We start from the raw sequence: 11,826 nt of genomic DNA, 5'->3' as shown, positions 1-11,826 counted from the left end.
GACATTTGAACGTTCTGATCTGATAACGGAGGATTTTGAAAAGTCTAAAACACCAAAGCCCGACACAGAACTGGCTTCTGCTCATCACATTCAGAACACACATGAATAAAGCATCTCTCTGTACATCTGCGTGTGTGTGTGCGCGCACGTGTGTCTGCGCGCGCGCGTGTCTCTATGTGTGTGTTGCGCGCGTGTCCTGCGTGCGCGTCTGGAGGGGGCGGGGCCAGCGGCTCATTGTCTGAAGCTTGATCCACACTGAAGGACCAGGAGCGAGACAAAGAGCGACTCTGGAGAATCCTTAAACCCGCAGGACCAGCGCTGAATCCCGGGGAGGAAACCAGCACTGGCCGCAGCAGAACCGGGACCACATTGGGACTGAACCAGGACTACACCGGGAGACAAAGACCCGCAGTCAGGCCTCCTCAGTCGGATGCGGCTCAGTGATGCTCCCGTGCCTCCCTCCGTGATGGAGACACACATGTGACCGGTGAATGAGCGATGTGCGAGCGGCTGGATGTGTGCGTGAGGCCCGGGCAGCGCTGGAGCAGAGGTCCGGGGCTGTGAGGCTCGGTCCGCTGGGTGGAGTGTCTCTTTTTGCGGCTCTTTCAGCGGCTCTTCGGGGCTGTGGAGCCGGGGTCTGGTGGGTGTGTTCCCCCTCCCTCGGTGCGCGCTCTGACACCGGAGCGGAGCTGAAGAAGCGCTAATGAGCAGGAAAGATCCGTGATCTGAGCACAAAGACCCTGCACCTGTCTGCGCCTGTCTGCACCTGTGGTCTGGAGGGACAAGAACCAGAGAGCCAGTCTGCAGAGGGCTGGAGCTTGGTATGTCTGTGACACCACGAGAGACAACAGCTCTGACTCTCTGGAGGGATAGTCTGGGTTAGACTCTTTCCTGTCTGGGTAAATCCAGAGTCTGTGTTTGGTCCAGGGATAGTCCGGACTGGTCCAGGTTATTTCAGGGCTGGGTTGACGCTCTCATTTGCTCTGCAATGGAAAAAATCCATAGCTGGTTCAATTTGTGTTAGTTCATCATTTGTGTCTAAAGAGAAACAGTAGGAACACTGTTCCTGGGGCTGTCAGACTTAGAAGTTAGAGTGAGGCCTAGAGTCCAGAAGAGAGGCCAGACCCAGATTAAACCGGGTCCACAGCAAGACTGAAGCAGGACTGAAGCAGGACTGAAGCAGGACTGAAGCAGGACTGAAGCAGGCCCATCCTTTGGTGGATAACATGGGGAATGCAGAGAGCATGGAGAGCCAGCTGGCAGTGATTCGGTCCAGAGCGGCTCCAGTGAAGCTGCCCATGCCCGACCCGGCTGAGCTGGAGGAGCGCTTCTCCATCGCACTGGTGAGTAATGCCCCATGTAACCCTCCAAACACACTTATTATATCCTAAACATGACATGTCCCACATTATTACAGTATGATGATCAAATTATGACTTCAATTATTTGTTATTGTTGACTATACACCAGTATTTGATTAATCATTGCAGCCCTAAATATGACAAATAAATTAAATATAATGAAAGTATAATTTCTACAAATCTTTTCGGCCTTCAAAATACCACAATAAAGATTTTAACCTGAGAGTTGTAATATCGTTATATCTATAAGTCACCATTGCTTTGTATTATAACTAGATAATACTAAAACTATCAAACCTACATTTTCATTTGAACATTGCTACTGAAGACAAGTAAACAGGACGTGTTCTGAACTGAACTGACCAGAGTATATCAAACGTTATCCTTAATTTAGAAATTGAGTTTGAAATTTGACTAACAAGAAGATTGTGTGTTGTTACTCCACAGATGTTGAACTTGATCTAACCCTTCAGACTGAATACAAGAGTGAATCATTGAACACTTTCAACAAGTTACTGACATTAGATCTAAGTACTACCAGTAATATAGTTAGTTAGTTTGCTTGTCGATTTAAAAAGTGAAATCATTAAAATAAATCTCTTAGTGTCAATTTTGTTTATAAACTATTGTGGGGTCAACATTTATATTGTAGTGTTTTGTATCTAAAATATAAAAATCAGAATCTTGCCTTCAGCTAAAATGTTAACCTTGAATAATTAGCTATTATTTCAATAAATGTAATATGTTCTAATTATTTCATAATCATTCACGTGAAATCATCATTTGCCAAAACCATCTTAATTCTTTGTGAAATTCTGAGGTTAATACTAGTTTCTCTATTGAAATCACATATTCCGCTTTACTTTACTTTTTGTTTAAAACTTTTTAAAGGGTTTTTAAGAAACCCCAGAAAGTTTAACCTGGTTTATTCTAACTCTAACCTGGTGTTTCAGAACTCCATGAATCTGCCGCCGGACAAAGTGCGTCTGCTGAGATCCTACGACAATGAGAAGAAATGGGAACTCATCTGTGACCAGGTCAGAACTAAACCAGGACTGAATCAGGACTGAACCAGGACTAAACCAGGACTAAACCAGGACTAAACCAGGACTAAACCAGGACTGAACCAGGACTAAACCAGGACTAAACCAGGACTAAACCAAGATTAAACCAGGACTGAACCAGGACTAAACCAGGACTGAACCAGGATTAAACCAGGACTAAACCAGGACTAAACCAGGACTAAACCAGGACTAAACCAGGATTAAACCAGGATTAAACCAGGACTGAACCAGGACTGAACCAGTACTAAACCAATACTAAACCAGTACTAAACCAGGACTGAACCAGGATTAAACCAGGACTAAACCAGTACTAAACCGGGACTAAACCGGGACTAAACCAGGACTAAACCAGGATCAAACCATTAGTAAACAAGGACTAAACCAGGACTAAACCAGGATTAAACCATTAGTAAACCAGGACTAAACCAGGACTAAACCAGGATTAAACCAGGATTAAACCAGGACTAAACCAGGATTAAACCAGGACTGAACCAGGATTAAACCAGGACTAAACCAGGACTAATTCCAGTGTAAACCAGGATTATGGGTTGTGTCTCCACAGGAGCGGTTCCAGGTGAAGAACCCTCCTCACACGTACATCCAGAAGCTCAGAGGGTTCTTGGACCCTGCCGTCACTCGAAAGGTTTGACCTACTCTTCTGTAGTTCCTCTGTCACATAAACAAACTGTCCACACTCGAACACTCGCGAGAACTTTCCACACAACATGTAAAGTTTGATCATGTTCCAATATTGAGTCATATTCACATCTGTACTTTTTGACATTTTTACAGAAATTCCGGAGAAGAGTTCAGGAGTCGACTCAAACCCTGAGAGAGCTGGAGATTTCACTGAGAACAAACCACATTGGGTAAGAACTGAACCAGGACTAGACCAAGAGTTAGTCAGAACTGAACCAGGACTAGACCAAGAATAAGTCAGGACTGAACCAGGACTAGACCAAGAATAAGTCAGAACTGAACCAGGACTAGACCAAGAGTTAGTCAGGACTGAACCAGGACTAGACCAAGAGTTAGTCAGGACTGAACCAGGACTAGACCAAGAACAAGTCAGGACTGAACCAGGACTAGACCAAGAATAAGTCAGGACTGAACCAGGACTAGACCAAGAATAAGTCAGGACTGAACCAGGACTAGACCAAGAATAAATCAGGACTGAACCAGGACTAGACCAAGAACAAGTCAGGACTGAACCAGGACTAGACCAAGAATAAGTCAGAACTGAACCAGGACTAGACCAAGAGTTAGTCAGAACTGAACCAGGACTAGACCAAGAACAAGTCAGGACTGAACCAGGACTAGACCAAAAACAAGTCAGGACTGAACCAGGACTAGACCAAGAACAAGTCAGGACTGAACCAGGACTAGACCAAGAACAAGTCAGGACTGAACCAGGACTAGACCAAGAATAAGTCAGAACTGAACCAGGACTAGACCAAGAATAAGTCAGGACTGAACCAGGACTAGACCAAGAACAAGTCAGGACTGAACCAGGACTAGACCAAGAACAAGTCAGGACTGAACCAGGACTAGACCAAGAACAAGTCAGGACTGAACCAGGACTAGACCAAGAATAAGTCAGGACTGAACCAGGACTAGACCAAGAATAAGTCAGGACTGAACCAGGACTAGACCAAGAATAAATCAGGACTGAACCAGGACTAGACCAAGAACAAGTCAGGACTGAACCAGGACTAGACCAAGAACAAGTCAGGACTGAACCAGGACTAGACCAAGAATAAGTCAGAACTGAACCAGGACTAGACCAAGAGTTAGTCAGAACTGAACCAGGACTAGACCAAGAACAAGTCAGGACTGAACCAGGACTAGACCAAAAACAAGTCAGGACTGAACCAGGACTAGACCAAGAACAAGTCAGGACTGAACCAGGACTAGACCAAGAACAAGTCAGGACTGAACCAGGACTAGACCAAGAATAAGTCAGAACTGAACCAGGACTAGACCAAGAATAAGTCAGGACTGAACCAGGACTAGACCAAGAACAAGTCAGGACTGAACCAGGACTAGACCAAGAACAAGTCAGGACTGAACCAGGACTAGACCAAGAACAAGTCAGGACTGAACCAGGACTAGACCAAGAATAAGTCAGAACTGAACCAGGACTAGACCAAGAATAAGTCAGGACTGAACCAGGACTAGACCAAGAACAAGTCAGGACTGAACCAGGACTAGACCAAGAACAAGTCAGGACTGAACCAGGACTAGACCAAGAACAAGTCAGGACTGAACCAGGACTAGACCAAGAGTTAGTCAGGACTGAACCAGGACTAGACCAAGAACAAGTCAGGACTGAACCAGGACTAGACCAAGAGTTAGTCAGGACTGAACCAGGACTAGACCAAGAACAAGTCAGGACTGAACCAGGACTAGACCAAGAACAAGTCAGGACTGAACCAGGACTAGACCAAGAACAAGTCAGGACTGAACCAGGACTAGACCAAGAACAAGTCAGGACTGAACCAGGACTAGACCAAGAATAAGTCAGGACTGAACCAGGACTAGACCAAGAATAAGTCAGGACTGAACCAGGACTAGACCAAGAACAAGTCAGGACTGAACCAGGACTAGACCAAGAACAAGTCAGGACTGAACCAGGACTAGACCAAGAACAAGTCAGGACTGAACCAGGACTAGACCAAGAATAAGTCAGGACTGAACCAGGACTAGACCAAGAATAAGTCAGAACTGAACCAGGACTAGACCAAGAATAAGTCAGGACTGAACCAGGACTAGACCAAGAACAAGTCAGGACTGAACCAGGACTAGACCAAAAACAAGTCAGGACTGAACCAGGACTAGACCAAGAACAAGTCAGGACTGAACCAGGACTAGACCAAGAACAAGTCAGGACTGAACCAGGACTAGACCAAGAATAAGTCAGAACTGAACCAGGACTAGACCAAGAATAAGTCAGGACTGAACCAGGACTAGACCAAGAATAAGTCAGGACTGAACCAGGACTAGACCAAGAACAAGTCAGGACTGAACCAGGACTAGACCAAGAGTTAGTCAGGACTGAACCAGGACTAGACCAAGAACAAGTCAGGACTGAACCAGGACTAGACCAAGAACAAGTCAGGACTGAACCAGGACTAGACCAAGAATAAGTCAGGACTGAACCAGGACTAGACCAAGAACAAGTCAGGACTGAACCAGGACTAGACCAAGAACAAGTCAGGACTGAACCAGGACTAGACCAAGAACAAGTCAGGACTGAACCAGGACTAGACCAAGAACAAGTCAGGACTGAACCAGGACTAGACCAAGAACAAGTCAGGACTGAACCAGGACTAGACCAAGAACAAGTCAGGACTGAACCAGGACTAGACCAAGAACAAGTCAGGACTGAACCAGGACTAGACCAAGAACAAGTCAGGACTGAACCAGGACTAGACCAAGAACAAGTCAGGACTGAACCAGGACTAGACCAAGAACAAGTCAGGACTGAACCAGGAAACATTCAGTACAATAATGATAACATATTTTGCTATGATAATGTTTTCCACAGTTGGGTGCGTGAGTTCCTGAACGAGGAGAATCGGGGTCTGGACGTCCTGGTGGAGTATCTGTCCTTCGCTCAGTACGCAGTCACGTGAGTACTACTACTATGCTACTACTACTCCTAATCCTAATCCTATTTAAGATAAAAAATGTGGTATCTTCTGCTGCTCAGGGTTTCTGATCTGCCATGAACAGTCCTATAATCTTCCTAAAAGTGACTGAGACCCAAAATAAGAGGCTTAGATCAAGACCCACATAGTCACTGATAAAGAGACAGTGTGGAACATTTGTTTATATAGTTCCCTCCGTATTAAAGGTTTGACGGAGAGTCTTCAGACGGGGGCAGTGAGGTCTCGTCTATAGACTCGCCCTGGAGCAGGTCCATCGAGGACATCCACGGAGAGTGTAGCCTTCACTCGCCCTCCTCTACTGCCCCACGCGCCGCACGACTGTCTATCAGGTAAAACTACTACTGTTTCTGTCTAAGTCTCTCCATGGCCTAGCACCAAAGTACATCTCATACTCTGAGGGCCTCAGGGACCAGCCTCCTGCTGGTGCCAGAGCCAGGACTAAACATGGACAGGCCTCCTGCTGGTGCCAGAGTCAGGACTAAACATGGACCGGCCTCCTGCTGGTGCCAGAGTCAGGACTGAACATGGACTGGCCTCCTGCTGGTGCCAGAGTCAGGACTGAACATGGACCGGCCTCCTGCTGGTGCCAGAGTCAGGACTAAACATGGACCGGCCTCCTGCTGGTGCCAGAGTCAGGACTGAACATGGACCGGCCTCCTGCTGGTGCCAGAGTCAGGACTAAACATGGACCGGCCTCCTGCTGGTGCCAGAGTCAGGACTAAACATGGACCGGCCTCCTGCTGGTGCCAGAGTCAGGACTAAACATGGGGAATCTGCATTTCAGTTTTATGCAGCTAAAATCTGGAAGAGTCTTCCTGAAGATGTGAGACAGGTTCTACTCTGACAATGTTCAAATCTAAGCTAAAAACAGTTTTGTTTAACTCTGCATGCGACTGAAAGGATTCTATTTGCACTCATCTCTTTTATGTGTTCATCTGTTTTGTGATTTGAATGCACTTTCTTCCTGTCGTGTGAAGCGCGTTGAATTGCCTTGTGTATGAATAAAGTTGCCTTACCTGGCCTGCTTCTGCTAGTACTACTATGTAGTACTACTAGTACTACTACATAGTAGTAAGACTAATAACCGCAACTGATTTGTCATCATTCATTCTTTTGGGGAGTCGGGACAGTTTCAGACCCAAACGTCTCTGTAAAGTGTTGTCAAAGTGTGTGGTCTTGGCTGGACAGGTAAATCACATTTTTGTTGTATCCTTGGGCAATACACTCCAGCAGCCATGTCTCTGTCAGTCTGCCCCAGGGCGGCTGTTGCTCAGAAGTGTCTCCCTTCTCTCTCTCCTTTCCCAGTTCTGCTCTGGTGACTCGCTCCAACACTTTGCCGAGCCGCAGGACTTTGAAGAACTCCAGACTCGTTTGTAAAAAGGATGATGTCCACGTCTGCATCATGTGTCTGCGCGCCATCATGAACTACCAGGTACTGACCCCTGACCCCTGACCTCTGACCTCTAATACATAACCCTACACCTGAGCCAACCCGTGTCTGTATCATGGGTCTGGAACTCTTTACACGTGTTTGTTTTGTGTTCTGTGGATACTTATTAACGCTGTTTAAATGTAGATCAGAGTTAGACTATTTCACTCTTTATTCTTAGTGATCGTTTTAGTTCATTATCGTTAAAGTTATCTGTTTTAAAGATGATGATGACTTTACTCCGCTCTGCTCCGTTTTTATACTGTTAAATTTATATTTTTACTGAATTCGAGCAAGTATTTATCTGTAGAACAGTTTACCAGTACATTTGATCAAACAAATGACCCTCTGACTTTAATGTAATGTTCAATGTGTTTGGTGATTATGCCAGATTATGAAACTTTCTTTGCAAACTCTATTTGACTGAAACTAACTCTATTTAACTTCAATGAATGGTGAACTAAAGCTGCAAATGACAAAACATTTTTAACACTTTGTGGAGACTCAAATAATGAAAATATTGTCCAGTCCTGGTGTGGTCCGTGTGTTTCTGTTGTTTCTCTCTTGTGTTTGTGTTGGATAGTTTGTGAAATTTACATGATTCTATTAACGGTGCTGTGTTCTGATTGGTCAGTACGGGTTCAACATGGTGATGTCACATCCTCACGCCGTCAACGAGATCGCTCTGAGTCTGAACAACAGGAACCCACGGTGAGAAGTGTAATAATACAAACAGACCCTGTAAAAAGCTCTGTCATCAGAATTAGAATTATGAACGAAGGCAAATGAAGTTAATTATAACAGTCTTTACTAGACAGGACAGTTGGGAGGGAGAGAGGGTATAGACATTCAGCAAATGTTCAAGGGCTGGAAGTGAACGTTGCCGCCGTGGCACCAACCACACACTCTTATCAGAGGGACATCAGAAAGATGATAATAGTCTTTGTAACAAACAGTTTTGAATTTACATGGTTAGTTTTCTTTTTAATGATAATCATCATCATTTTTATAATTTGTGGTAAAATTGTATATAAAATGAGCACAGAGTATTTCTGTATTTGCCCAGTAAAACCATGTCATTATCAGATGTCTATGATATGTTCTTATTAAATGAACAAATAATGTAAAATACATTAGTATCTTTAAATCAAGCTCTGATATTACTTTTGTGATTTTGTGATATTCTGAGGTTAATCTCTATTGAAGAGAGTTTCTCCATTGAAAGCACATTGTAAAATCACCTTTTAAAAAGGTCTGTATACTATCATTATGTATAGAAAATAGTCTGAATGACAGAAAAACCCATGGTAAGTACTGCATGTAATGCAGTGCTCTCTTTCTTCCTTTAGAGGAGGGTGCAGTTATGGACCAGGGGCCCGGCCAAGGGGCCTGAAAGCATCATGTGATAGAAATAATTCAAAACCCATTTTTATTTCAGTTAAATAGAAACATTTGCAGTGTTCTTAGTTAGGCCTGTGTGTCACTGCATTTCAAGTCTGATGTGGCCTGGGTTTGGTCCTGTATTTTAGTCCTGATCTAGTTAGTCCTGGTTTAGTCTCAGTTAATGTGGTAAATGTGCAAGTGTGAACTTAACCTTAAATATGCCGTAAAAAGAGCTTCTCACTATAATTTGGGCCAATTCAGCAGGAAACCTGAGAGCTAAGTAAAAGTAATCTGAGAGACAAATTCAGTCCCCGGGCCATAGTTTGTTTAAACCCTTAGTTAATGTCTGTAACAGTTCCTGTCTCCATGGTAACATGTCTTTGTCTGTGCTCAGGACCAAGGCTCTGGTGCTGGAGCTCCTGGCTGCAGTGTGTCTGGTCCGAGGAGGACATGAGATCATCCTGTCGGCCTTCGACAACTTCAAAACCGTCAGACTCTTTTATTTTACTCAATTTTATATAGAGGCATCATTTTCATTTTTAAAAATGCCACTAACATTCCAACTGAGTGGCAAAACTATGGGCAGCACAACTGACTTGTCCGTGAGGCTGTTGTTTCTCTCAATTTCTCATTCTCATTTTAGACGGTAATTTCAGTAATTTCCTCAACTTATTTAAAGACAAAAAGGTGACATAATCACTGTGTGCCATCATCCTATCAGAGATACATGTGAGTGTCTGGTTTTCTACTGTTTACTTGAAAAAGAGCAGAAATGAAAACAAACATAATTAGAAAGTAGCAGCACATTTTAGATGCTCTCACAGCCTTTTTTCCATTACTCTCCATTGAATAATCTTTCCACTCACTGCTGAAATCTGAATGTTATGATGTCATCTGCGTAGCCTCTGGTGAATCTTTTCTAATACTGAAACCCTCATCACAAATGTTCCTGTGTTTTTTGTGTTCTCGTGTGTTCCAGGTGTGCTCTGAGTCCATGCGGTTTGAGAAGCTCATGGAACATTTCAAAAACGAGGACGACAACATCGACTTCCTGGTACAGAAACTCAAGATTCAGACGTCCATTTTGTGTCACAGTCACCAGTCTTTTGTCAGATTTACTTTGAACACTGCAGGTGGCGTGTGACCAGCCTCAGTCACATTTTATAGACTCTTTAAAACACATTTTCACTCATCTGGTCAGAGATAACAAAATGAGAGTTAACTTAATTTAATTGTAGTTTTACTTGGGTTTAGGTCAATTTATCATTCTCCTTTACTGCCTGTAGGTGGCGTGTATGCAGTTCATCAACATCGTGGTCCATTCTGTGGAGGACATGAACTACAGAGTCCACCTGCAGTACGACTTCACCAAGCTCTGCCTCGAGGACCATCTGGAGGTGAGACTTTAGTCCTGGTTCAGTCCTGGTTCAGTCCTAGTTAAGTCCTGGTTTAGTCCTGGTTCAGTCCTGGTTTTGTCCTGGTTTAGTCCTGGTTCAGTCCTGGTTTTGTCCTGGTTTAGTCCTGGTTCAGTCCTGGTTTTGTCCTGGTTTAGTCCTGGTTCAGTCCTGGTTACGTTCTGGTGCAGTCCTTGTTAAGTCCTGGTTTAGTCCTGGTTCAGTCCTGGTTTTGTCCTGGTTTAGTCCTGGTTCAGTCCTGGTTAAGTCCTAGTTTAGTCCTGGTTCAGTCCTGGTTCAGTCCTGGTTACGTTCTGGTGCAGTCCTTGTTAAGTCCTGGTTCAGTCCTGGTTTTGTCCTGGTTTAGTCTGGTTCAGTCCTGCTTAAGTCCTGGTTCAGTCCTGGTTAAGTCCCTGTTAAGTTCTGGTTTAGTCCTGGTTTAGTCCTGGTTCAGTCCTGGTTTAGTCCTGGTTTAGTCCTGGTTCAGTCCTGGTTCAGTCCTGGTTTAGTCCTGGTTTAGTCCTGGTTCAGTCCTGGATTTGTCCTTGTTAAGTCTTGGTCAAATCTTGGTTTAGTCCTGGCTCAGTCCTGGTTGAGTCCTGGTTAAGTCCTGGTTTGTTAACAAGTTTAAGATGTGTTCACACTTGGACACACACCACATCAAAACTTGGACTAATCTCGGAACTAAACTCGGACTAGAACAGGACTAAACCAAGTGTACATCTGAACTAAACTGGGCTCAAACCAGGGCCAAACCAAGACAAGTGAATTTGCCGTTTAGTCACATTTTAATGTCCTGTCTTTAGTTCAGTCCTAATTAGTTATAGGTTTAGTAGTTTTTAGACCTGGTTTTGTCCCGATTTGTCCTGTGAGTTCAGTTTAGTTCTGATTTAGTCCCTGTTTAGTTTGTTATCTGTTTCTTTCCGAATCTTACCAAAGCAGTGAATACATCACAGCTGAAGGTTACAGGTTCAAATCCCCATGTTTGACTGTGTGTCTTGCTCAGCGACTGAAGCACACAGAGAGCGACAGGTTACAGGTTCAAATCCCCATGTTTGACTGTGTGTCTTGCTCAGCGACTGAAGCACACAGAGAGCGACAGGTTACAGGTTCAAATCCCCATGTTTGACTGTGTGTCTGTGTGTCTTGCTCAGCGACTGAAGCACACAGAGAGCGACAGGTTACAGGTTCAAATCCCCATGTTTGACTGTGTGTCTGTGTGTCTTGCTCAGCGACTGAAGCACACAGAGAGCGACAGGTTACAGGTTCAAATCCCCATGTTTGACTGTGTGTCTGTGTGTCTTGCTCAGCGACTGAAGCACACAGAGAGCGACAGGTTACAGGTTCAAATCCCCATGTTTGACTGTGTGTCTGTGTGTCTTGCTCAGCGACTGAAGCACACAGAGAGCGACAGGTTACAGGTTCAAATCCCCATGTTTGACTGTGTGTCTGTGTGTCTTGCTCAGCGACTGAAGCACACAGAGAGCGACAGGTTACAGGTTCAAATCCCCATGTTTGACTGTG

The 11,826-nt window shown here is 44.5% G+C and overlaps 1 protein-coding gene across 2 annotated transcripts in view; it reads left to right on the top strand.

Annotated features, from left to right (window-relative positions):
• The first annotated feature begins 215 nt into the window (after positions 1-215).
• LOC140365254 (formin-like protein 2) overlaps positions 216-11,826 on the top strand; it is a 28,424-nt gene continuing 16,813 nt past the window's right edge. The window contains exons 1-12 of one of the 2 annotated variants that reach the window (XM_072451610.1): positions 216-1,139; positions 1,173-1,343; positions 2,315-2,398; positions 2,988-3,068; positions 3,218-3,294; positions 5,973-6,056; positions 6,282-6,425; positions 7,402-7,528; positions 8,160-8,236; positions 9,303-9,396; positions 9,888-9,962; positions 10,195-10,305. In XM_072451610.1, coding sequence (XP_072307711.1) covers positions 1,227-1,343; positions 2,315-2,398; positions 2,988-3,068; positions 3,218-3,294; positions 5,973-6,056; positions 6,282-6,425; positions 7,402-7,528; positions 8,160-8,236; positions 9,303-9,396; positions 9,888-9,962; positions 10,195-10,305 — 1,071 coding nt within the window. In that variant the 5' untranslated portion in view covers positions 216-1,139; positions 1,173-1,226. Of the gene's footprint in view, positions 1,140-1,168; positions 1,344-2,314; positions 2,399-2,987; positions 3,069-3,217; positions 3,295-5,972; positions 6,057-6,281; positions 6,426-7,401; positions 7,529-8,159; positions 8,237-9,302; positions 9,397-9,887; positions 9,963-10,194; positions 10,306-11,826 lie in introns of those variants that run through there. The other variant, XM_072451694.1, reaches the window with a different exon arrangement.

Source organism: Eucyclogobius newberryi, unplaced genomic scaffold (assembly GCF_026437365.1).
Source record: "Eucyclogobius newberryi isolate DKJ021-1_F unplaced genomic scaffold, fEucNew1.0.hap1 SCAF_1, whole genome shotgun sequence".
In the NCBI taxonomy this organism is placed as follows: Eukaryota; Metazoa; Chordata; class Actinopteri; order Gobiiformes; family Gobiidae; genus Eucyclogobius; species Eucyclogobius newberryi.
This window is presented reverse-complemented; position numbering and strand designations above follow the sequence as displayed.